Source organism: Salmo salar, chromosome 03 (assembly GCF_965601325.2).
Source record: "Salmo salar chromosome 03, fSalSal1, whole genome shotgun sequence".
Classification (NCBI taxonomy): Eukaryota; Metazoa; Chordata; class Actinopteri; order Salmoniformes; family Salmonidae; genus Salmo; species Salmo salar.
Window position 1 is genome coordinate 37,136,338 of NC_138293.1, and position 27,992 is coordinate 37,164,329.

General features: G+C 42.0%; 1 protein-coding gene across 1 annotated transcript; it reads right to left on the reverse strand.

Annotated features, from left to right (window-relative positions):
- LOC106600386 (coatomer subunit alpha) lies at positions 1–27,946 on the reverse strand. Its single transcript, XM_014191692.3, has 28 exons — positions 27,676–27,946; positions 24,937–25,050; positions 24,763–24,836; positions 22,695–22,775; positions 22,435–22,511; positions 22,217–22,326; positions 20,145–20,254; positions 17,446–17,545; positions 16,956–17,174; positions 16,565–16,715; positions 16,329–16,395; positions 8,326–8,401; positions 8,107–8,189; positions 7,741–7,966; positions 7,365–7,503; positions 7,098–7,260; positions 6,860–7,006; positions 6,579–6,768; positions 6,393–6,488; positions 6,041–6,253; positions 5,824–5,913; positions 2,111–2,217; positions 1,851–1,997; positions 1,434–1,757; positions 1,232–1,342; positions 947–1,108; positions 655–849; positions 1–479 (listed from the first exon to the last, which is right to left on the reverse strand). The coding sequence occupies exons 1-28, from the start codon at positions 27,713–27,715 to the stop codon at positions 420–422; spliced, it is 3,672 nt and encodes a 1,223-aa protein (XP_014047167.2). The 5' UTR covers positions 27,716–27,946; the 3' UTR covers positions 1–419.
- Positions 27,947–27,992: the final 46 nt, after the last annotated feature.

Here is a 27,992-nt window from a genome sequence, read left to right on the forward strand (position 1 = left end):
TAAATTAGTAGTAGAGCTTTTATTTTATTTAACAAGTTACACAAAGCAGTGATTCTCATTTTGTATTATTCATTTTATGGGGCTTACAGGTCAGAAAGAGACAGACAGGTTTGTCTAGTAGGGTTCTAATAAAACAACAATTCTCAAACGTTGGAGCAGAGATGATATAACACTCACAAGTACAGCATCACAGGAAAGGTAAAGCAGGCAGTCACAGTCAAACATAAAAAGGCTTAACATCAAAATAACATTTGCTCACCAATAAATCGTATGTCACCCTACCAACCCTTCTCTCTCATTAATCATGTTTTCTTCTATCTAATCCAAGAAAGAAATGGTGTATATAGAATAAAGTGTGGATGTGTTTCGCTGAATGGATCAATGTTGTTCTTCCCCATTCCTGGTCCTTTTCACATCCTCTAACGAAACTGCAGAGGGCTGACACGCAGACCAATCACATCCTTTCCGATCTCAGTCACCTTGGAAACAAGAAGGTTAACGGTCAGCGATATCACTGACGGGGGAGGACATCTAAAATATGTTTTAACACTCAGTTACAAAGCAATTAATACAACTTCATATCAAAGCGGGACACTTCTAAATAGAGGGGCATTCTGTACATGACAACACAATAGGGCAGTTCTCTTGACTGACCTGTGTGACCCTGCAGACCTGGCCCTTGTAGGGGGGGCAATAGCAGGCCCCAGAGAGGGGGCACTTCTCCACTGGGCGTCCACGGTACAGGGGTGTGTACGAGGCAGCGCACAGGTCAAATGGATTGTGGGGGTCGTAGTTCAGCTGGTGGGCATCTGTCAGCGTCTTCTCGCATGCTGCCAAGATCTTGCGTGTCTTTAATACAGAGATGGAGAAGGTAAGAGACAGTGAATATATAGAAATCATTTCATGTGTATAAAGGGACATAGCACACACACACACACTTTGTTACCTGCTGTGCCACCTCTGGTTTGGGTCCTAGTTCAAGCAGACGACGGGCAAAACTGGCAGCTGTCTTGAAGTTCTTCAGTTTAAAGAATAGATTTAGTGCTGTACGTAAGACAAGGACCATGTGGACTGGCTGGAGACTGCAGTGGGTGAAGTAAGCTGCCATCTGGGAAAAACAAAACACACAATCTTTAAAAAAAGGATCAATGGTAGTGAGCTCCTCAATGAATAGGGAGATTGCAGACTAATGGTTCAGTTGGGAAGTAGATAAGAAACACAATGAGAATACCTCACACAGCCTCTTCTGCTGGTCCAATGTGTCTTTAGGCAACTTTTTCCTTTCCGTTTCCATGGTGAGGCCAACAATGTATTCTCTGCAGATTGTGATCAGCTGCTGAGCCTAAAAGAGACAGTGACCTCAATCAGGTTATCACCACTAAATACCATCAGGCCCACACTTGATTGACCTTAGTCTAAACAAGTCTACGTACCTCTGCGATCTCCTGCTTGTTGTCGACCACCAGCAGTGGCACAGACAGCAGGATGGTGCGGAAGCGTTCAACGGCCTCCTCGAAGCGGCCGGCAGTGGTGAGCTGGTAGCACTGCTGCAGGCGGGCAATGAGATCTGAGAGACGAAGACCCACAGCGGGCAGCCCCTGCTTGGCCCCACAGTCCTTCCAGTTCCTCTGCGGGTTGCCACGCAGGCAGGGCAGAGATGGCAGGCCGAGGTAGCATGTTCTCCCGCGGGATAGAGTCTGCATGAACAGCTGCTTATAGGGCCCGAACTGCACCACCCCAACCTGATCATGGAGCAACTGAAAAGTAGAGAAAAAGACTAGTATAAAGTATAAACCTGTATAAAAGGCATGTGTGTGTGTGTGTGTGTGTGAGAGAGAGAGAGAGCTTACCCTCATGGCGGTCTCAAAGGAACCAGCCAGGACGTGGTCCACAGGGAGCTGGGAGTTGTTGCACCACAGCTGAGTGGGGCTCATGCCCTTGGTAGGAGGGACAAAGAAACCATCTTCAGCCCCTACTCCGGCACCAGCTGGCAACTCCTAGTGGGAGAGAGAAGAGACAACATTCTCAGACTGACTAGTCATCAGTCATGCTATGAGTCCTGCTAAACCAAAGAGTGGAGATTTCATGTTAAAGAAGAGAATCATCTCACCAGCTCTGGAGGCAGGTCCAGATCCTCCTCTACCTCCCAGCCTCCTCCCTCCTCCTTCGTGGCACCTCCTTCCTCCCCTAATCCATCCTGGGCATCCATGAAACCATCTGATGGAAAGAGAGAGATGTCAAATAGAAATCCAATATGGATGGTGTTAACCTGTTAGGGCTAGGGGGCAGTATTTGCACGGCTGGATAAAAAAAATGTACCCGATTTAATCTGGTTACTAATCCTACCCAGTAACTAGAATATGCATATACTTATTATATATGGATAGAAAACACTCTAAAGTTTCTAAAACTATTTGAATGGTGTCTGTGAGTATAACAGAACTCATTTGGCAGGCAAAACCCTGAGACATTTTCTGACAGGAAGTGGATACCTGATGTGTTGTATTACCTTTAAACCTATGCCATTGAAAAACACAGGGGCTGAGGAATATTTTGGCACTTCCTATTGCTTCCACTAGATGTCACCAGCCTTTACAAAGTGTTTTGAGTCTTCTGGAGGGAGATCTGACCGAACAAGAGCCATGGAACGATGATGGCCCATTAGACACCTGGCGCGCGAGTTCATGTTGGGTACCCTCGTTCCAATACGTTATAAAAGAGTATGCATTCGTCCACCTTGAATATTATTCATGTTCTGGTTAAAAAAGGCCCTAATGATTTATGCTATACAACGTTTGACATGTTTGAACGAACGTAAATATATTTTTTCCCCTCGTTCATGAAGTGAAGTCCGGCGGGCTTAGATCATGTGCTAACAAGACAGAGATTTTTGGACATAAATGATGAGCTTTTTTGAACAAAACTACATTCGTTATGGACCTGTGATACCTGGAAGTGACATCTGATGAAGAGAATCAAAGGTAATGGATTATTTACATAGTATTTTCGATTTTAGATCTCCCCAACATGACGACTAGTCTGTATCGCAACGCGTATTTTTCTGGGCGCAGTGCTCAGATTATTGCAAAGTGTGATTTCCCAGTAAGGTTATTTTTAAATCTGGCAAGTTGATTGCGTTCAAGAGATGTAAATCTATAATTCTTTAAATGACAATATAATATTTTACCAATGTTTTCTAATTTTAATTATTTAATTTGTGATGCTGACTTGACTGCCGGTTATTGGAGGGAAACGATTTCCTCAACATCAATGCCATAGTAAAACGCTGTTTTTGGATATAAATATGAACTTGATAGAACTAAAATGCATGCATTGTCTAACATAATGTCCTAGGAGTGTCATCTGATGGAGATTGTAAAAGGTTAGTGCATCATTTTAGCTGGTTTTATGGTTTTGGTGACCCTGTCTTTGAATTGACAAAACATTACACACAACTCTTGTAAATGTACTGTCCTAACATACTCTAAATTTATGCTTTCGCCGTAAAACCTTTTTGAAATCGTAAAACGTGGTTAGATTAAGGAGATGTTTATCTTTCAAAGGGTGTAAAATAGTTGTATGTTTGAAAAATTGTGAATTTTGACATTTATTTGGATTCAAATTTGCCGCTCTTGAAATGCACCTGCTGTTGATGGAGTGCACCACGGGTGGGACGCCTGCGTCCCACCTAGCCCATAGAGGTTAAGAGATAGATGGGAGAGGTTGAATGGAGCTTAACCTGTTATGGCTAGGGGGCAGTATTTTCACGGCTGGATAAAAAACGTACCTGATTTAATCTGGTTACTACTCCTGCCCAGTAACTAGAATATCCATATAATTATTGGCTTTGGATAGAAAACACCCTAAAGTTTCTAAAACAGTTTGAATGGTGTCTGTATAACAGAACTCAAATGGCAGGTCAAAACCTGAGAGATTCCTTTACAGGAAGTGGCCTGTCTGACCATTTCTTGAACTTCTTTGCCATCTCTATCTTTTACAAAGGATCTCTGCTCTAACGTGACACTTCCTACGTCTTCCATGGGCGCTCAGAGCCCGGGAAAAAACAGAATGTCGTCATCCCAGCCCCAGGCTGAAACACATTATCGCCTTTCTCAAGTGGCCGATCAAGGGACTGTGGGCATTAGGCGCGTGCCCTGGCCGCCCCCGTCTTTGTGATTTTTCCTCTGTTTGCCGAAAAGGAGATTCCCGGTCGGAATATTATCGCTTTTTTACTAGATAAATTGCATAAAAATTTATTTTAAACAGCGGTTGACATGCTTCGAAGTACGGTAATGGAATATTTCGAATTTTTTTGTCACGAATTGCGCCATGCGCGCGACCCTGATTTACCATTTCGGATAGTGTCTGGGACGCACGAACAAAACGCCGCTATTCGGATATAACGATGGATTATTTTGGACCAAACCAACATTTGTTATTGAAGTAGCAGTCCTGGGAGTGCATTCTGACGAAGACAACAAAAGGTAATCAAACTTTTATAATAGTAAATCTGATATTGGTGAAGGCTAAACTTGCCGGGTGTCTAAATAGCTAGCCCGTGATGGCTGGGCTATGTACTTAGAATATTGCAAAATGTGCTTTCACAAAAAAGCCATTTTAAAATCGGACATATCGAGTGCATAGAGGAGTTCTGTATCTATAATTCTTAAAATAATTGTTATGCTTTTTGTGAACGTTTATCGTGAGTAATTTAGTAAATTGTTAGCAAATTCCCCGGAAGTTTGCGGGGGGTATGCTAGTTCTGAACGTCACATGCTAATGTAAAAAGCTGTTTTTTGATATAAATATGAACTTGATTGAACAAAACATGCATGTATTGTATAACATAATGTCCTAGGTGTGTCATCTGATGAAGATCATCAAAGGTTAGTGCTGCATTTAGCTGTCTTCTGGGTTTTTGTGACATTATATGCTAGCTTGAAAAATGGGTGTCTGATTATTTCTGGCTTGGTACTCTGCTGACATAATCTAATGTTTTGCTTTCGCTGTAAAGCCTTTTTGAAATCGGACAGTGTGGTTAGATAAAGGAGAGTCTTGTCTTTAAAATGCTGTGAAATAGTCATATGTTTGAAAAATTGAAGTTTTTGTATTTTTGAGGAATTTGTAATTCGCGCCACGCCTATCATTGGATATGGAGCAGGTGTTCCGCTAGCGGAACGTCTAGATGTAAGAGGTTAAGATTGGAAACAATGACAACTAATAACAAGATAACTAATGTAAAACATACTGTGTCCGTAAAACGTACACTACTGGTACAAAGTTTTAGAACACCTACTCATTCAAGGGTTTTTCTTTATTTTGACTATTTTCTACATTGTGAATAATAGACATCAAAACTATGAAATAACACATAGAATCATGTAGTAACCAAAAAAAGTGTCCTCAAGGCAAGGGTGGCTTCTTTGAAGAATCTAAAATATAACATATATTTTGATTTGTTTAACACTTTTTTGGTTACTACATGATTCCATATGTGTTATTTCATAGTTTTGATGTCTTCACAATTATTCTACAATGTAGAAAATAGACAAAATAAAGAAAAACCCTTGAATGAGTGTCCAAACTTTTGACTGGTACTGTATATTTGCAAAAAAATATATGGGGGATTGGAAGTGATGCAGAAAACTACATTGATGGAAGCTACAATATATCTGCAATATTAAAGCTGATCTACCCCCTAAAAAAATTATACAAATAAATAAAGAGAGAGGAGATAAATGAGAGGAACATAGAAAGAGATGGGGTAAGACAGTGCCAATCTTAAGTCTTGTCACCTCATTTAAGGATTTTTTGAGGACTCACCCTCGTCCAGCTGAAGCTCTGCGTCCTCTCCCCAGCCCTCTCCTCCTGGAGCATCAACATCCATGTCTGCAGCCATCTGACCAGCCTTCCCTGCAACACACACAACAAAAACTAATGTAACAACTCTACACAACAAATATGCTGACACAACACAATACACTACCCCAGGCTAGTCCCAAATGGCTAACAAAATGTGCTGTCCGGGCAGGGGACTCACCCTTGGCTGCAATGGCTCCCTCGAAGAAGCCCTTGGACACAGTGAGCAGGGGCCAGTTGGTATCCAGGGGGTTGATGGGAGGTGGTGGCTGCAGCAGCTGGGCATTGGGGTCCACCTCAGGGACAGTGTCCTTTTCTGGGTCAAAGGTCTCTTTCAGGGCTTCCGCTTCTTCGTCCATCCCGTGGGTGGCAGCAGTCAGATATGCCAGTGACTCTACAAATGGAAGACAGCCACAGAGTTAACAGACAAGCAGTTTAGACCAAAAGCATCACAAACAAGAGTCTCATGTCAGAAATATTGAGGGAGTTGGAAAGAGAGAGTAAGAGGTGTGTGTTCATTTAAGAAGACTCACTCTGGCCACAGTTCTTCAGGATGCGGACTCTCTCGCTGACATCCCCCAGATACAGAGCACCCTGGTAGTGTCCACTCATGTCCTTTCTGATCTCAGCTGCAACACAGTGATCAAACACTTGTCAGTCAAACAACTCTGACAAACACAGGCACTATTGGTCTGGGAAAAAAACACTATCTGTCTAACCTATCTTCATCATCTTGCGGAGCTTGGCCAGGTTGCCGGTGATGAGGTAGAGGAAGGTGAGCTTGTCGAAGTTTTTGGTCCTCTGGTAGCACATCTCCACGACCTGGTGGTGACCCTGCAGCAGCGCCGCCTCGCCCAGCCGCTCCCAGCAGCCCCTCTCATCCAGAGCCTTGGCGGCCTCCAACGCCACCTACAGGATCGGAGGGCAAATTACACCACACAGTGTTTCACACAGACGGTCTCTCAGAGATGTTGAATGAAACCTGGGTTCTCAAACTCACCTCAATGTTTCCACACTCCAAAGCCAAACTGAAGCGGGTCTTTTCATCCTTGACGAAGTGCAGGGCCACCTCCGGATAGCCCTTCTTCTGCAGGTAGGCGATGATGGACTGGCCAACCAGCTTGGCGTTACGCACCATGTGCAGCACCTGTAGGAGGTCATGGGTCAAACAAAGTCAGTCAAAAAGTAACTCCAGAAAGGGAAAAGAGAGAAGGAGCATCAAATGACCTCCTCCTCACCTCCTCATATTTGCGGTTGACCAGGGCCAGTTTGAAGCGGTACTCCGTGGGGTCAATGTTCAGCACGCGGGGCCTGCACTCACGGTCAAGACAATAGACACTGTTGCCTCTGACCCGGGTCACGTAGATGGGCAGATCCAGAGTCCGGATGATACCATGATCACTACAGAAAGAGGAGTGGAGTGTGATTCGAAAAGTTGGATACTGCTCTCCTCTCTCAAACTCGTGACTAGAGCGGTGTCTTGTGCGGTAGTGGTGTGTCTTTACCCTGAGGTGAGGGCGTATTTGATGTGGTTGGAGGTGGTGTAGATGAAGACTCCACTCTCATCCCAGGCTCCACTCTTCACACGGATGTTCTCATGGATGCTGCACAGACTCTCCAGCTTCCTGTTGCAGATCATAATGGCTGCCGGGGCAAGCAGACAATCAGGTTTATTAACAGGTAAAGGAAGGCTAACATCTGGGGGTACTAGAAAGCGAGTGAACAGCTAGATAGGGTGTACATTTGGGATAGGCTGTTGACAACAGGTAGAGAGAATCTGTGAAAGATTGGGAAAAACAACTAGTAGGGAGAAAATCTTGGCAGCAAAACAGAGATGAAAAGACTAATAAGATGTGGGTTTAGGGTGTGTTCAGTACATACCGTGTTTAGCCAGCAGGGCCACGTGGCTGGTGTCGGCGCTCCAGACCACATACTTGACCTTGGCGATCTTCACGGTGGCCAGCGAGCGTTTCTGCTGCACGTCAAAGAGGGTGACTCCGTCTGCGTCGCGCAGCAGCAGGGAGCCCGTCCCGGCATAGAAGATCTCCTCACAGCTAGGTACTTGTACCTTCTTCACAATCTCATTCTTTAGGTTCTTGATCAGCAGCTGGAGGGAGAGCAGGGTTCACCATCATTACTATAGTCATCCTCTGACCTCTTAACTGTACTTTAACTAATATTTAAAATAACTACAGCCATTGGTCCAGAGAATACATGCTATTTAATCATGCACACACACACACTTACCGAGTGCATGCGGTCCAGAACAGCGAACCTGTTCCTGGCGACCCAGACTGAGGTCAGACCAGAGGACCTCTTCCCCTCAGGAGCTGCAGGAGGGGGAGAAAAAATTAACATGGGGTTAGTGGGGTTTTTAATCATCTAAAAAGAAAGATATGAAATTGGAATTCCATTCACATTTCACAGATTCCGTCTCGTTATAAGAGAGAATAAGTGTAGTTTTACCATCTGGATTCTGAGAGTCACTCTCTTTGGGGATGGAGTACAAGTCATAGGTGCTGTTCTCCAGGTTAGTTGCCCTCTGCAATAGAAGAGGCACGTCAATACATTTTCAACAACTAAAGAAAGTGTCTAAATGATGAGTATGTACAGTACCTTCAGAAAGTATTCACATCCCTTGACTTTTTCCACATTTTGTTGTGTTACAAACTGGGATTAAATGGATTTAAGTGTCATTTTTTTGTCAAAAATTCACCAAATAATTGCAAAGTGGAAAAAATATTTTTTACAAATGTTATAATTTATGAAAAACAAATATTATGATTAGATAAGTATTCAACCCCGTGAGTCAATACATCACCTTTGGCAGCGATTACAGCTGTGAGTCTTTCTGGGTAAGTCTCAAAGAGCTTTCCACACCTGGATTGTGCAACATTTGCCCATTATCCTTTACAAAATTCTTCAAGCTCTGTCAAATTGGTTGTTGATCATTGCTAGACAACCATTTTCAGGTCTTCCCATAGATTTTTAAGCAGATTTAAATCAAAACTGTAACTCGGCAACTCAAGAACATTCACGGTGTTCTTGGTAAGCATCTCCGGTGTAGATTTGGCCTTGTGTTTTAGGTTATTGTCCTGCTGAAAGGTGAATTCATCTCTCAGTGTCTGGTGGAACGCAGCTTTTCATTTGTAATTAATTCTTTTAGAAAATAATAATAATTTCATTGACATTATGGGGCATTGTGTGTAGGCCAATGACTAAACAAAATTTTATCCACTTTAAATTCAGGCTGTAATACAACAAATTGTGTAAAAGGTCAAGGGGTGTGAACACTTGAAGGCACTGTATGTGGAAGTACAGTCAGGTCCAAAATTATTGGCAACCTTGATAAAGATGAGCAAAAAAGACTAATCAAATAAATAATACTTTAGCGTGTGTGTGACCAAAGGGCTCATCTGACCATAGAACCAGTTCTAAGCCAAGTGGCGTTTACATTTGTTGAATGTAGGGTTGGGTGAGGTCAACCTTTGTCCTATCATGATTACGTACCCATAAAACATTGTGCTATATGATAGTAAAGCCTAGGGCTGTGGCAGTCATGACATTTTGTCAGCCAGTGATTGTCAAGCAAATAACTGCCAGTCTCACAGTAATTGACCATTAACTAACAAACAAACACATTTAGCATCTCCTGGCTTCCACGCATAGCCTACAAGCCATTGACGCAGACCTTTGAAACATCTCTGTTTTAAAAAGTCTAATAAATCCATGTAATATAGACAACACCATCACAATAAATCCATGATTTATTTTAGACAGGTCTAAAGAAACGTGACATGAAGAAATTGTTGTCTGTTTCAGAAGAACAGAATAGCATACTCAGTCGTCCTTAGGCCGTGGCCTGGCTATGCCATTTGGCTGTGGGCTACACTAGTTCATTGGCATTATTTTATAATATGAAGAATACAAATCGAACTTAGCTGAATAAAACAGAAAGGATATTTTCTTCAAATGATTTGAGGAAGTGCGCACATGCGGTTATTCTGTGTTAAACGGTTAACAACGAAACAGGTACTCCAATATGCTTAATTTAGAGTTATTAATGTAACTTTAGTTGCGATACAAACTATATGTTTAGAGTTTTTATACATTCTAAGGCTGCATGATGCAACTAATGATTTGAAAAAAAGTTGCATGAAAGATATGAGGTCTGCTTTGTTTTTTGCACAGGCTGTACACACCTCATCAGTGGCGGTAATATGGTCACTGTAACAGCCCTAGTATTGCCCCTTATTGGCCAGACCCCTAACAATTTTTGGTGTAAAATACTACAATAAAAAAGCTATCTAAAATGACCGTTGGGCTATAGCAAATCGAATGCTACGACTGGACGAATCATTACGAAATGTTGTTGAAAGCCTGGGCAGAGGCTAAATGCTGGCAAATCTTTTCTAATATCCTTTCTGGTGGAGTGGCTTCAGCATGGAACAGGTGTGTGTGTGTGTGTGTGTGTGTGGTGTGCAAATGATGGAGCAGTGACAGTCTGATAAGGAACGGTCTTAGATTATACATCATGGGCTGGATAGAAACAGTCATCTTTCGAACTGGATAATAATAGCTTTATTTGCTTCATAAAATAATAGTAAATTAATAATATTGTTTGTTATCTGTCTCATAAAGCTGTGATTGAGAATATAGCCTATGCCTAGGCTATAGACTTATTGTTGTTCTTTTTTTAAACTCCTTAAGCTAGAATACTTGGGAAATAAGCTACTGTTCATAACTTCAACTTGTCTTAAAGATTTTATGATAGGACTATCATAAAGCTCTGTCAGATTGGATGGGGAGTGTCGCTGCACAGCTATTTTCAGATTTCAAGTCCGGGGTCTGGCTGGGCCACTCAAGGACATTCAGAAACTTGTCCCGAAGCCACTCCCTGCGTTATCTTGGCTGTGTGCTTAGGGTCGTTGTCCTGATGGATGGTGAACCTTCACCTCAGTCTGAGGTCCTGAGTGCTCTGGAGAAGGTTTTCATCAAGGATGTCGCTGTACTTTGCTACGTTCATCTTTCCCTTAATCCCAACTAGTGTCCCAGTCCCTGCCACTGAAAAACATCCCCACAGCATGATGCTGACACCGCGCTTCACCGTAGGGATGGTGCAAGGTTTCCTCCAGACGTGACGCTTGGCATTCAGGCCAAAGAGTTCAATCTTGGTTTCATCAGACCAGAGAATCTTGTTTCTCATAGTCAGAGACTTTAAGTGCCTTTTGGCTAATTCCAAGCAGGCTGTCATGTGCCTTTTACTGAGGAGTGGATTCCATCTATGGTAGAGTGGCCAAAGGCCTGATAGGTGGGGTGCTGTAGAGATGGTTGTCCTTCTGGATGGTTTTCTCATCTCCACAGAGGAACTCAGGAGCTCTGTCAGAGTGACCATCGGGTTCTTGGTCACCTCCCTGACCAAGGCCCTTCTCCCTTGATTGCTCAGTTTGGCCAGGCAGCCAGCTCTAGGAAGATTCTTGGTGGTTCCAAACTTCTTCCATTTAAGAATGATGGAGGCCACTGTGTTCTTGTGGATCTTCAATGCTGCAGACATTTTTTTGTACCCTTCCCCAGATCTGTACCTCGACACAATCCTGTCTTGGAGCGCTACGGACAATTCCATCGACCTCATGGCTTTGTCTTTGCCCTGACAACTGTGGGACCTTATATAGACAGGTGTGTGCCTTTCCAAATCATGTCCAATCAATTTACCACAGGTGGACTCCAAGTTGTAGAAACATCAAGGATGATCAATGGAAACAGGATGCACCTGAGCTCAATTTGAAGTCTCATAGCAAAGGGTCTGAATACTTATGTAAATAAGGTACATTTTTATTTACAAACATTTCTAAAAACCTGTTTTTCCTTTATCATTATGGGGTATTGTATGTAGATTGATGAGAGGAAAAAAATATTTAATCAATTTTAGGATAAGGCTGTAACGTAACAAAATGTGGAAGAAGTCAAGGGGTCTGAATACTTTCTGAATGCACTGTAAATAGCATTCCTCTGAGTCAGGTTCTTGAGTAGGCTAAATTAGCTGCATTAGCTAAGTAAATGAAAGGTAAAATAAGAAAAAATACAATGAAATATAGGTAGCTCTCTGCTGCTTCTCCTTAATATTCAAATTAATGAATTTGTTCAAAACACTGAGTCAACTATTCACAACAGTGCTAGCTAGAGCTTACGCTTTCAATACTATATTCATTCTCTGATCCTTCGATTGGATGGAAAATGTCAGGTCATACTGCAAGAGCTCTGATACGTTGGAGGACGTCCTACTATTGTTTTGAATTTGGCACCCTGCTATTTCACTGGCTGTTGAATAGTGTGTTCCGCAGGTGGGACGGTCACATTCCACATACCCAAGAGAGGTTAAAACACTAAATCTGGGGATAGTGCTTGGTTGGCAACTGGTAAATGGTCTGCCTGCCTCTGCCGCGTGTGAAAGCTATTCAGTGCTTGTTTTCGCACAAAATTCAATTGAGAGAACCAGGGAATTATAGATAGTCAGAACAGCTTTCCCAGTTTGACAACAGATGCCGCTCTGATGGGAGAAATCAATAGGCAAATAACACAACTAATCCCAATACTGGCGGGTAAGCAATACGGTGACACACTATCATGCCACTATTAGCACCAGATATTAGACATTTACACAAATAATGTGAAAATTCTAAAAAGGCATTCCTATGTGTAGCAGCTTTAAACACCTGTACTCAACGTGTCGCAGACCTTAAGGAATGTGGTGGTGGTGAAGCGCTCAGTCTTTCCATGGAGGGCAGTGCCGGTCTTAAACGAGGCACTGGGATTGGGAGGTTAGCCAGTGACTGCTCGACCACCGGCGGCTTGCCGAAGCCTATCTCCATGCCCTTATTGTCCATGCCAAGATAGTGCCTGGTTTGGGCATTGCTGGACAAAAGCTTGTCCCATTTGCGTTTGGCTTCCACCGCGAATGCTGGGACCACTAGGAGACCATAGGCGACCATCGAGAAGCCCGTATTTGTCATCGGGAACCGAAGCTCTGCTGAGGGAGAAAGAAGGCCTCAAGCCTGGGCTTCCTTTTTCTCCATTTCTTGCTCTGGGAAGATGCCATAATTTTCCTTGCCTTCGAACTCATCAATGGCGAGCTCCCCTTCTCCTTCCTCCGCTGTAAGATCATCGAAAAGTGGTTGGAGGTCCATGGGGTACCGTCCTTTACCTCTGCCTAAGTGGGGTAGCCTCCCCGCCCATAGGGTGTGAGGGTGATGGGTTAAGCTCATCAAAATGAGTATTAGAAATAGAACCCCAAGAACACATCAAAATAAACAAAGAAATTGTTAAATTGACCACAAAATCTAAATTTTGTAGTGGACATCTCAGTCTCCAGACTTTAACCCCATTGAAAACCTGTGGTTTGAATTGAAGAGAGCAGTCCATATGCCAGTGTTGTGTTCGAGACCACCTAAAGCGAGACCGATTCAAGACCAAGACCGGAGCAAATCGAATCCGAGTCAAGAACGGAGTTCAAAATGTCCCGTATTTATGAGTTCATATTTCAGAAATGGATTCTTTAGACATTAAGAAGTGAAAAAATGCATGCAGAGAGAAAATAGAGCCACTAAAAATTATTACTAACCCAAACACAGTGGGGAACAATTGGCCTTCTACGCCTTCAGAGAAGAGTTTAGGATTTATAAAATAATAATTATAATAATAATGCTAATTATATTATGTTCTGATTTAAATCGCTTCAGTTTGTGTTGGAAAGGTTAACACTGAAGAGAGAAAAAGATCCAATCAGGATTTTTCTTTGCCGTCTCTGGGGAGATAAATCTAGCTAGCTAAGTCAGCCATTGGCTAGGCCATCAGGAACGAGACAAAGGCATCTGCCATTCAACTGTATTAGGGCAACATTTCAGAGTGACAGTGAATTCAACCAATCACATTTTGACTTAAATGAGTGGGACAGTTATTTTTGTTGTTGTATTTTACCCCCTTTTTCCTCCCCAATTTCGATCTTGTCTCATCGCTGCAGCTCCCCAACGGGCTTGGGAGGCGAAGGTCGAGTCATGCTTCCTCTGAAACATGACCCACCAAACAGCACTTCTTAACACCCGCCCGCTTAATCTGGAAGCCAACCGCACCAATGTGTCGGAGGAAACACCGTTCAACTGACAACCGTGGCAGCCTGCAGGTGCTCAGCCCGCCACAAGGAGTTGCTAGAGCGCGATGAGCCAAGTAAAGCCTCCCCTGCCAAACCCTCCCCTAACTCGGACGACACTGGGCCAATTATGCGCCGCCTATGGGAATCCCAATCATGGCCTATAGTTTTATTTATTTATTTTATTTCACCTTTATTTAACCAGGTAGGCTAGTTGAGAACAAGTTCTCGTTTGCAACTGCGACCTGGCCAAGCTAAAGCAAAGCAGTTCGACACATACAACACAGAGTTACACATGGAATAAACAAACATACAATCAATAATACAGTAGAAAATCTATAAACTGCATGTGCAAATGAGGTACACTAGTGACACCTCTAGTGCTGCAATGCAGTACCTTAGATCGCTGCGCCACTCAAGAGGCCACTAGTGGGACCGTTTTTATAAAAACATATGAAAACTTGAAGGCCAACAGGTCACTGCGCAATAGCGAGCAGTTTTTCCACGGTCTAGCTAGTTAGCGTTTGTTTTCTGCTGGTTTGTAGCGGCTGCAGTAGGTGTTATCAAAGAGGATGTTGTTGCTAATTTGTTAGCGTCTCCCTTTTCAAGAATAACTTTAAACAAGAAGTTAAGTTTCAAATGATCATCATCTGGTGAGTGGAACTGGGTTTATTGCAGCACACTTTCTGTTGTTAGTCATCTCTTTGAAAATAGCTTGTGTGTGAAACATTGTTGCATTTCAATTGGAACTGACAGCATTTTAGCCACATCTGTTCATATACACCCCCAGGAAGAATTAAACTTAGATATGGTCATTTTCAAGTTTTCATCAATTCTTACAATGTTTGGGAATTACGTATACTGACGCCGAGTAGGAAAGCGGCCGTGTGTTTTGACAATTAATAGACATGTATTGGTGAATTATATTAATCATGCATTGAACTGCATCCATCTATTCTGCCAACAATGCCTTAGTGTACGTCATGGAACAAGGAGTGAAATATAACCTATTTTAAAAACATCTTATAAAGTTGGTTTTGTAGCAGAAACAGAGAATTTGATATTTTTGACTGATATTATGATTGTCTGTTTCATATATGCAAAGTAGTTAAAACGCTGTCAGTTCCACTGTAAACTTAAGGTCACCGGTTACTTTGTGTGCTAAATGTGAAATGTTTTTTTTGCATGATGTAATAGTTGTACATTTCGATTGGGAAATCCTTAATGGTTGTGTTTTTGTACTCTTATGATTGGGACCTACTGGCTTATTATGTCCGAGTTTATGGACTGCTTATTCTTTAATATCATGTGTGTGACTGCTGTCTTTCCATCGGCTCTATGCAGTGGCGTCTGTAGAAGTGGGTATACTCTCATTTTGACAAAACGTTCCCATACGGAAAGGCACCCTGTGTGAAAAATCTTGTGTTTTTTACTTTTATAATAGATTGATCAGATTTCCACTCCCTAAAAGAACACTTTTTCTAGAAAAAAAAGGTGATGTCTAAGTCCACAACAACGCTTAAACCACCACATCAAGGCCCATCCAAGTCTACGCCCCTGATGCAAACAGGCATAATGACAATTGCGCATCACACATGGCCTACTAACTAACAATTCAGACTCAACTTTTTCAATACCTGGTTTGCATACCCATTGCTGCCTTAGTTAGCATTTACTGGTAGATATCATAAGTTGAAACGTCTTTCCAACTCTACCGGCTACCGATGTCATTCTTCTGTGAGCTGCTCTATGCCAAAGCCAGCTGAGAGCTGCACACTCTTGCTACCTGCAGATGATATTCCGCTGAAACTAGGCTGTGTGCGACGCGCATGTTAATATATTTCATGTGCTTTGTGATTGTGTAGGCTACTTTGTGCATGATTTCTCTTTTGTACTACACAATTGATAAGTCGTGGTCTCGAGACCGGTCTCGGGCACTACATACAACACTGCCATAAGCACAAACCAAGGATATCAAGGATCTGGAAAGGTTCTGTATGGAGGAATGATCTAAGATCCCTCCCAATGTTGTCTCCAATTCCCATAAAACATTCTCGAAAAAGGCTCAGTGCGGTTATCCTCGCAAAGGTGAGGTAATGAAAACTGGGTTACAAATAATAAAGACTCGTTAAAACAAAATCTCTTAATGGTCTTAGTATAAAATATATATGATTTCCCATTTTTTTAAGTACACAATATAGCTCAGTATTTGTATTATTTATTGTAACGTCTTTTCTGCTCAGCTTAATCAATGGTGCCAATATTTTTGGACATGACTGTATAACCCATTATGTGCATGCAAGTTTGTTTTAAGAGCGAGACTCACAGTGCAGAGCAGGACAGCATTCTCTGCGGGGTTGTAAGACATGCTGAACACTGGGAACTTTGACCCACTAGTAGAAAAACAGAACAGTGGTTAGAATTCACATCATGACAAAACCAGCTGACCTCTCGCATTCTTTTAGAAAATCGCAAGCAGTCAGTCTCATCCTTCAGAATTCAGTTAAAGGACAATACAGACTTCGCAGTGTTATATGAGCATGCACACGCACACACACACACCTGCGCAGCTGCATGACGGCAGTGTCCTTGCTGCTGCTGAAGTCGAGCTGTCGCAGGAAGCGGTCCTTGACGTAGTAGAGCATGTTTCCGTACACAGCATAGGCCGGACGCTCACGCTCCAGCTTAAAAACCAGCATACCACTGTCATGACCTGGAGGACAAACAGCCTGGTTACGCACTCCACTTCTAATTAACAAATGTCTTCAATGAAACAATGTCACTGAAAGACAGTGAAATGAAGTGCAGCAATATTCAGTATGTGTGCCCATCTGCATAGGAGGTGAGTCAAGAATACCACCTCCATCTGCCTTACAATGCAATCTACTTTGAGCACAATAAAAAGCTCCATATCAATTTGATTCATTGTTATCATTATACGTTAGTCACTTACCGGCAGCAAATAGGTTGAGGTTGGGGTGAGCTCCCAGCACCCAGAAGCGGTCGTGGTCCCTGCGGAAGGTCTGGACGCCAGTCCTCTTGGACATGTCCCACACACGGATGCTCTTGTCCTCGGAGTTGGAAAGGATGAGCTCCTGGCGGGGGTGGAAGACAGCACAGGACACGTTGTTGTAGTGGCCCCTGCAGGTGTCCAGCTCCCATGCCTTGGACTCTGGAGAGGTGGGAGAAAGTAAGACAATCAAGTAAAAAATAATTCTATGTGTGGGGTACAGAGATGAGGTAGGCATTCAAAAATCATGTTAAACACTATTATTGCACACAGAGTAGGGTAATGTGTGTAGGCCAGCAACACAAAATCAAAATGTAATACATTTTAAATTCAGGCTGTAACAACAAAATGTGAAAAAAGTCAAGGGGTGTGAATACTTTCTGAAAGCACTGCACATAGTAAGACAATACATCATCCAGTTACACACACCCACCGTTCATCCTCCAGATCTTGACCTGCCGGTCGTCAGCCCCTGAGACGATGAGAGGCATGCTGGGATGGAAGGCGGCCCAGTTAACCCCACGGTCGTGACCCTGCAGGGAGAGGAAAACTCACATGGCTCATAACTGGCCCTCAGATGGCTCAGAGCTTTTCTTGGGCAGTACAAACTCCAGGTCCTACCAATAAAATATGTATTAATTTCAGTGATCTGCTCAGCTCACACCTCTCTGCTTCTCCAAAGACGGGCATATAGGATACTTGTATATAGAACATTCGGAGGCACACCACAACTACTTTCAGTGTTTCCCCTAGATTTCCTTAAGCAGCAGCGAGACGCCCTAGCTACATTGTTGTCGCCACTACAAAAATAGATGATACATATAGAGATCTAGATAGATACACTGAACAAAAATAAAACGCAACATGCAACAATTTTAATGAGTTACAGTTCATATAAGGAAATCAGTCAATTGAAATAAATTCATTAGGCCCTTAATTTATGGATTTCATAAGACTGGGCAGGAGCACAGACATGGGTGGGCCTGGGATGGCATAGACCTACCCACTTGGGAGCCAGGCCCACCCACTGGGGAGCCAACTCAGCCAATCAGAATCAGATTTTCCCCACAAAAAGGACTACATTTCAGACAGAAATACTCCTCAGTCTGCGGTTGTGAGGCCGTTTGGACGTCATGCCAAATTCTCTAAAATGACGTTGGATGCAGCTTATGGTAGAGAAATGAAAATTAAATTATCTTGTAACAGCTCTGGTGGACATTTCTAAAGTCAGCATGACAATTGCACATTCCCTCAAAACTTGAGACATCTGTGGCATTGTGTTATGTGACAAAATTGCACATTTTAGAGTGGCCTTTTATTGTCCACGGCACAAGGTGCACCTGTGTAATGATAATGCTGATTAAACAGGCAAAGGAGAAAAGCACATTAACAAGGACCTACCAAAAATGTGCCATTTTTTTTGTTGTTGAAATAACCTTCATGTGCATATTTTCTGGGATCTTTTATTTCAGTTCATGAAACCAACACTTTACATGGATTTACATTTTTATTCAGTGTGTGTGTGTGTGTAGCTTTGGCCTTGTGTTTTAGGTTATTGGCCTGATGAAAGGTGAATTAATCTCTCTGTGTCAGGTAGAAAGCAGACAACCAGGTTTTCCTCTAGGATTTAGCCTGTGCTTAGCTCTATTCTGTTTCTTTTTTTTAATCCTGAAAAACTCCCCAGTCCTTAACAATTACAAGCCTACCCATAACATGATGCAGCAAAGACAATGCTTGAAAATATGGAGAGTGGTACTCAGTAATGTATTGGATTTTATCCTAAACATAACACTTTATATTTAGGACAAAAAGTTAATTGCTTTTCCAATTTGTTTTGCTGCATTACATGTTTTTTAATATGTTTGATTATGTACAGGCTTCCTTTTCACTCAGATGAGGTAGTCATTCAAAAGTCACTATTATTGCACACAGAAGCCACGTTTCCATTAAAATCAACCCGGATTAGGCTGGCCTTGGTGGGCTAGCTCAAATTGGGTTTCCACTGCCTCCAGAAATGAGAAATTATGTCATCTTGCTAGGTAGCCGTGAATGTGCTGCTGGCTTCGCTAATGGTGCTAGCTAGCAAGATGAAGAATTGTATTCACCCTCACCATGCTGCAACTAACGTTACCCCATACTCCTGCCACTGCCAGCCAGACTCAGAGCTATGCATTTAGTAAAGATGTTTAGCTTGTTAGCTAGCTGAAAGGTTAGCATCGTCGCTAGCATAACAGGCTAGCTTCATTCCTACTTTGCTTGCCGTGGCATTGGCTACAAGCTAGCTAGACATGCAAACCAGATGACAAGTTTTATATGATAGCTTGTTTCAACTTCGATTTGCTAGCTAACGTTAGGTAGCTAGCATTTGAGGGCTGACTGTTCTCATAAAAGTTTGTGTAACGCAAAAACTGGCCCAGTTTGAATTTGATAATTACATTCGAGCCAACGGAAACAGGGCTAGTGAGTCCATGCAACGTATTACGTGACTTGTTTCACTCCTGAACAAAGGGGTTGAAATCTTATTGATTCAAGACAATTTAGCTTCTAATTTTTTATTAATTTGTTTAAAAAAAATCTACAAACATTATTGTACTTTGACATTTGGTGGTATTGTGTGTAGGCCAGTGACAAAAAATCTAAATGGAATCCATGTTAAATTCAGGCTGTAACAACATGATGTGGTAAAAGTAAAGTCAAATGTATTGACTTTTGAATACTTTAATTTTATGGATGACTAAAACCAGACAAATTATGTAGAAAAGATAATGGAGCTATATATTTGTTTTAATACGATCATCTTTGAGACCTAACAATAAAAATAAAAACTATCTGTAATCTAACATTTAAAAAAAAGTCATGGCATGGGGCTCACAATGATTTTATTACGTTTGAGTCACTTAGATTGCATAAGAACAAAGCATAAAACATGGCAAATATGTAGAATTGCAGGAAATTTGCTCTAAAACGGCAACATGTCTCTGTGGCCAAGAGGGCCTCTAAAACCGCACTATTGACCACATCCACTACTACAATGCCCCCCCCCCCCCCCCCCCACGCTAACTTTGCCACCACTGTTGAAAAACATCCTAGGGTAAACACTGACTTTACTTTCAACAGACATCAATGACTCACCTCGAGCACGTGTTTGACGACGGCATCGGAAGCGCCGAACAAATCGACGCCAGAGATGCCTCGCACCTCAGTCTCCACGGCACTGGGAGAGAGGTTCTTCTTCCTCAGACCTGGAACCAACAAACATAGCACCACGCACAAGGGGAATCCATATACATGTTACACAGGGGAACCCACATACAGGGGAGGGAGAAAGAGACGGATTGACACACGTTAATACACTCAGAGATACCATCAGTGAGAGGAAAGGCAGTGCATGATTTGAGAGCTCTAACACAAAAACGTAGCCGTTGGAACACACACACAGGCACTGAAAAGCAACAACACAACCGGTTTTCTCAGTGTGGTCCGCACTCGAGTCCAGGAACTACCATCTCTTTTTAACAGCACATCAAAACAGCCATGATGGGGTTAATTAATCACCAACACACAAAGAGCATCCCAGTTCCCCGTCATTGGATCACAATTAATCAATCACAAAATATGATGTCCAGGACTCGAGTCAGAACACACACTTAATATGGAGAGAACACAGTTTGTGTCAGTGTCGCTGGCCCAGGGAAATCATGTGGTGAACAAATAAGCCAACAGGATCAAGAAGAGGATTCATGAAGGAGAACTGCACTAGGAACCCATGTGCAGGTGTGGATGTTTCCAGGGAGAGCATGGGGACAGGTGACACAGGTGGAAGTGGGAAGGGATGGACTTGGCTGATGGGCTGGTGGAGGTGGTGGTTGGGGTTGTAAAGAGGTGCTCTGATTGGGCGTTGAACGTCAGGAGGGGTGAGTAGTATTTTGGAGAGTCCATGCTTGGGTTAGATACTGCTACAAACTAAACATCTTTCTGCTGCTTTGAGGTTTGAGTCATGCCAAGTGTTCATGCTTACTGACCAACAAGCTTATCAATTACAAGTTAATGTAATCTACAGCACTGATCAGGAAATGCAAAGATGATATTGATAAAGTCAAATGGGATGTTATGGCTACTTACAGTATTACTGACTGTGCCATGGAGACATTGTGCACTGCACAGGTAGACCATTATATCATGCATATGTATTACTTATTAGTAAAGGGTAATAACAAAGTTTGCGAGGTGATGCGTTATCATCAATGAAAGCAGTTAATAGTGAGTAGTAGCACGGCACTGATGCCTAACATAGTTTTCTTAGGGTATTTGAGAGGTGAAATTGTAATGGCCAACTGAGCCTGGAGACAGTGGCTGGCTATCATGTAATCTGGGACAATCATGTGCACAGAATAGTGAGAATAAATAAGGGAATTCCACACCTCCCAGCTGCACAGGATTGTGAGCTACAGTACATATCTACCTCAATAACCTCGCACATCTACTCGGTACTGGTACCCTGTGTATATAGCTAAGTTATTGTTACTTTATTCCTTGTGTTATTCTTTTTTCTATATTTTTCTCTATTGTTGGGAAGCACCCGTAAGTAAGCATTTCACTGTTAGTCTGCACCTTTTGTTTACAAAGCATGTGACAAATAACATTTTATTTGGTTATGAGAAGTCACTGAAGCCATGCATGCCAACACTGATCTACCAAAGGTGGCAGGAATAGAATTATGTGGTGTGTGTGTGAGTTGAGAATGAGGTAGGAAACTTGGATACCTTAAATGGGTTAGTATATGAGAAGAGTAAAAGAATGATGGAAGGACAGTCAAACAAGATCAGACGACAAGTAGATATTAAAACATGCAGAAGCACAGAAACACCTCTCTCATATTCTCTCTCTCTCTCACACCATCTAACAAAGTCTTACCTTAGCTCTTTTAACTACTGAAAGGTCTTTAGTTATGTTCATAGCGATGCTCTTATCATCCGCTTCCCCTATTCTAAAACGATATCCTTTTCACTCTCTCTATTCGCCTGTCCATCTCAACTAAGGAGAGAGGTGTTTCTGCAAACAGCCCATAGAGATTAATTCTCTACAAAGAGGAGAGGAAGGGGTTCAGGACATGTCCTGTTCCTGGCTTCCTTTCCATACCACCCAGCCCCCTCCCCAAACCTCACCCCCACCCGCTACCCTGAGTCCCATCCCCACGACCTCACCAGAGATATCCCACACGCGCACAGTCTGGTCCAGGCTAGCTGACACCACCAGGTCCTCAGATGGGTGGAACTGAGCACACATCACATAGTGATTATGCCCTGTCAAGACACTGCAGGAGAGAAACACAAAAAAATGATATCATAATTTACAATTAGAAAAACAGACACATGCAAGCGTTTGAGTGAAGTACCAACTCTTGGCTCAGGCACAGACTTACCAGACGCATGTCCTGGACTGCCAGTTCCAGATGCGGATGGTCTGGTCATCTGAGGCACTCAGAATCCAGGGATACTCCTGGAGAAAGGAAAGGAATGGGTTTCAGAAGGCATTAGGGCTATATGTCATTCTATTCCAGAACTATTGAGAACATGAAACTAAGGGATAAACATTACATTCAAAGGTTGGGCCTTAATGTAAGTGACAACAAAATGGATGTAGGCTAGCCATTTTGTATGTAAAAAATAAGAAAGGACTCACATGATGGAAGAAGGTGGTGCGGATGTAGTCCAGGTGTCCAAGAAGAGTGAAGAGGCAACGCCGCAGCTTGTAGTTCCACACCTGGTAAAGGGAGATAAACAGTTGATAGAGCAGTGACATCACAGTTTTCCAGTATGTTTTAGGATCTATTCTCTTCTAAAATAAATATGAGGGAGAAGGTGGGTTTGTATGAATTAGGGGTGTAAATGTTTAAACGTTCAAATGAAATTGGGATCCTTAACGTTAAGAAAAACCCCTATTGGAAAACAATGTTTTTTTCACCCTCACAAAATGTAAATCACAGTGCAGCTGGCTCGCTTGCGCTTTCTCTTCGCTAATGATGAGAGTGTGTGTTCAGTCTTCGGTATGTTGTGTGTAGAATATCCTAGCCTATTCATTGACGATAGGCTCTACTTTACTGAAGTTACGAGACATTGGAGGCCAAGAAATTGCTAAATACAGTATTCCATTGCGAGATACTTTTGATTGCCGATAGATAGGCCTAGTTTATGGTTCTGACTCCGTCTGCCTGGTGGCCGACCTGCCTATATCGTGCCCCTCCCCTCGCTCTCGGTCGCTTGCTAGCTCGCTATGAAAGATGCAAGTGTTTGTGTTCTCGAAATTACGGCAGCTAATCAGTCTCCTCCGTTTCAAAAACACTGAATCTTAGGAGTCGATTCCTAACGGAAGGGGTGTTCTCTTTCTACTAAACGTCTTGGTAAGTCACAGTATTTAAGTAACTTTAAAGCATTTTGCTACACTCGCATTAACATCTGCTAACCATGTGTATGTGACCAATAACATTTCATTTGATTTAGGAAAGAGTGGTCTGCCCATAAGAAGTAGACAGGCGGTGTGCAGGAAGCTTGAGATTATTTGTTTGACAGTTCTGGTCGCCTAGTGATGGACGTTAGTCCTGCTTCAGAAGCGGCATTCCTTTACAGACAAGTAAAATGCCCATTCAGTGGCGCTTTGAAACTATCTACAGAGAAGGTTTTATGTCTGCATTTAAAAATAGAACCGCCTAAACACTAGAACAACCTAACAATAGAACAGCCTAGATGGTGTAAAAAAAAAAAATATTACACTTTTTTTTTTTTTTTTTAAATGGCCCCCCAAAAAATTACGTCCTTCCTCGACTTTTCCTTAAATGTTTGCATTTTATTTATTTACTTATTCAAAGACAATGTGATGTAGGACGTTGGTACCCAGCCAGGCCTAACTAAATGACAAGGAGGGTCAAGAGGTTGACTTAATTTAGAACAATAAGTGTAACGATGAGTTTGCGTTATGCCTATTTAATCAGCATTGGCACTCATGTTTATGGCAAATAATTTGACCACGTGCTTGGCAGGTCGATATCATCCTATTTTACATTTGACTTTGTTAAAATAAGCTTTACGGGACTGTTTTATTTACCATAATTCTATTATTACGAATTAAATTTACTGTAATGGAAACAAAAATATCCTGTGTTGCAGTAGGCCTTTGGAATAATGCAAAACATATCTTTGACTGAGTCGATGAGCGAGGGGAAGCGAACGAAGCCAGTCTACCTGCATCACTTTATCAAATCCTCCTTCAGTCACATGCATGTGAAACTTTTTGAATTCTATATAGTATCAAAAAGAACATATTCTGCACTTTCTGTGACACTAACTTCTGTCAAATATCTCAATTCAAGAGGTGCAGCTCTTTTTCCAAATATCACTTTCTCCAAGAATATCCTCGCAACCTTGCGGGTTGATATGCATGTGATGCGGATGCTAAAGGGGACGCCCGGCAACGTTAGCAATGTTCTCTAGCGGGTACTAATAGGCTGAAAGGCCAGGCGGTTCTAGTGTTAAAAAGCCATTGTATACCCTTACTGACAAACAAACATGTCATAGCGCTTTCAAGGGTATATACATATGCAATAGGACCATTATTCTGCATTGTGAATTGACATGGAATTGTATGATTTTTTTCCTCTTATAATTGTAACGGATTTTTTTTTTTTTTTCAAATGGCAGTTTAAGAGTTTAAGCAAAATTGTACATTTTTCACATCCCTAATATAAATGTCTAACCTTGATTTTGTAGTCATCACCTCCAGACACAAAAAGAGGCTGCTGCTTGTGGAAATCAATTCCTCTGACAGGGCCTTTACAATAAAAACACAAACATCATAATCAATAACCAATCAAAGTGGATCAAATTCTTTCATTTTTTGTTGTTGAAATTAGTTACAAAACTCATTTTACCATCATGTTCATCGAACTTGTCAATCAGTGTGCACATCCGATAGTCCCACAGCTGGATGACTCCATTGTGAAGACTAGCAAGGATCCAGGGCCGCTTCGGGTGGAAACTCAGCCCTATGGAAAATAAATGGTTTTAGAAAGTTGACTTATTAGTCTTGTAAACCCGCCCCTAGGCAAAGCTTGACACATTGTGGGCGGTAACGAGTTTGCCTAGGGAGACTAGCTAGTTACACAATCTGTGTCTACTAGCTATGACACCAATGAATGGCAACATGGTCATCAAGTACACAATCAATGATTATTGGTGCTTTCAAGAAACTGGGAACTCTGGAAAAAACGATGTCAGTGATCTTCAGGTCGGAATTCTAGAAAGATGCCCTAGTTTCAGATTTGAAATTCTGAGTTGGATGACCGCTCAAAAAAAATGTTCCTCCAAGTTATAAGTTGTCTTGAACACACTGAAGTCAGATTTCTGAGATTGGATGCCATGTTCAAAACATATATACACACACATACATATATATAAGCTGGCTACTCACTAGCACGTGGGCTTGTGCTTGAGAGATTGTTTATGAGCCAGGTGTTAATTTTCTATAATGCCTGATTCACTAAAACTGTATGTGCATTATGGATTGTTCTAGTTACATTTGTAAAAAGGATTTTTATAGACAGAACTGATTGCAAAAAAAAATAAATTTGAAAATCTAAATTATTAGTGGCTCTTATGGTTGTGGAAGGCATATATATTCAGCCTAGGTATAATTACACAAGCTCTGAATTTATTAGATTGTTGCTGGCTGTTTTAAATGCAGTGTATTTGACCTTTAAAAATTTTACAACAGGGCCTCCCGGGTGGCGCAGTGGTCTAAGGGACCCTGGGCATCTTTCTTTTGGTGTTTTTCAGAGTCAGTAGAAAGGCGTCTTTAGTGTCCTACGTTTTTATAACTGTGACCATAATTGCCTACCGTCTGTAAGCTGTTAGTGTCTTAACGACCGTTCCACAGGTGAATGTTCATTAATTGTTTATGGTTCATTGAACAAGCATGGGAAACAGTGTTTAAACCCTTTACAATGAAGATCTGTGAAGTTATTTAGATTTTTACGAATTATCTTTGAAAGACAGGGTTCTGAAAATGTAACGTTTCTTTTTTTGCTGAGTTTATATTTGAAATTCTTCAAAGTATCCACCCTTTGCTTTGATGACAGCTTTGCACTCTTGGCATTCTCTCAACCAGCTTCATGAGGTAGTCAGTCACCTGTAATGCATTTCAATTAACAGGTGTTGTGGAATTTATTTTCCTTCTTCATGCATTTAAGCCTATCAGTTGTGTTGTGACAAGGTTGTGGTATACAGAAGATAGCCCTATTTGGTAAAAGAGCAAAGAGAAATTACAGTGCATCATTACATTAAGAAATGAAGGTCAGTCAATCCAGATAATTTCAATAACTTTGAACGTTTCTTCAAGTGCAGTCGCATAAACCATCAAGCCCTATGATGAAACTGGCTCTCATGAGGACCGCCACAGGAATGGAAGACCCAAGGTAACCATTAGAGTTAACTGCACCTCAGATTACAGCCCAAATAAATGCGTGACAGACTTCAAGTAACAGACACATCTCAACATTAACTGTTCAGAGGAGACTGTGTGAATCAGGCTTTCATGGTCAAATTGCTGCAAAGAAACCACTACTAAAGGACTCTTATAAGAACAAGAGACTTGCTTGGGCCAAGAAACACGAGCAATGGACATTAGACTGGTGGAAATCTGTCCTTTGGTCTGATGGAACCAAAAATCTCAAATTTGGACTCAACCGACAAGTCTATGAGACGCAGAGTAGGTGAACAGATGATATCCAGATGTGTGGTTCCCACCGTGAAGCATGGAGGAGGAGTTGGTGTGATGGTGTGGGGGTGCTTTGCTGGTGACACTGTCAGCGATTATTTTTAAATTCAAGGCACGCTTAACCAGCATGGTTACCACAGCATTCTGCAGCGATACGCCATCCCATCTGGTTTGAGCTTAGTGGGACTATCATTTGTTTTTCAACAGGACAATGAGCCAACACACCTCCAGGCTGTTTATGGGCTATTTGACCAAGGAAGAGTGATGGAGTGCTGCATTAGATCACCGGACCTCAGCCCAGTTGAGATGGTTTGGGATGAGTTGGACCGCAGAGTAAAGGAAAAGCATATGTGAGAACTCCTTCAAGACTGTTGGAAAAGCATTCCAGATGAAGCTGGTTGAGAGAATGCCAAGAGTGTGCAAAGCTGTCATCAAGGCAAAGGGTGGCTACTTTGAAGAATCTCAAATATATTTTGATTTAACACTTTTTTGGTTACTACATGATTACATGTTGTTTAAAGTTGATGTCCTCACTATTATTCAACAATGTAGAAACTAGAAAAAAAATAAGAAAAACCCTTGAATGAGTAGGTGTCCAAACTTTTGACTGGTACTGTTTATCGTGAATCGCCCATAAATTTGAACAAATCGAGATGTTTTTTTTGTGTCGTTAGCATTAGCATTAGCGAAGATAGCATACGTTTCCTTGCAATCAGAGGGTAGAAGCTAGCTAGCGAAGTCATGAACAATCTAGAGATCGTGACAATGACATTGCTAATATAATCAATAAATATGTCTTGTCAATTTACGACTAAAGAAAGCAACATTTTACATGAACATGGGCAACGTCATTAGCTAGCTAACACAGGCTGCTAACTTAACAGCGTTAACTTACCTTTAACACGGGCCGACTTCGTCTCGAATTTGGTCAACATCGTAAGAAAGCGGTGACAACCAACGTTAGCTAGCTATATGAATTTCACGCTGAAAATGTTTATTTTTTAAAAATCTTTAAAACTGTTGTTTTTCGTGTTACCCAACTCCTTCTTTAGCCCATTTACTTCTCCCGACTATTTCCTGACACGTCGACCTGTTGGTGCAATGTTTTTCTGCTTGGGAACAATAAAGTTCATACACAGGCTTTTGCTGCTGATGCAAAAAGCTCCACGCCACGGCGCAGTGATGGAGTCACTACTACAGTCAACGGGTGGG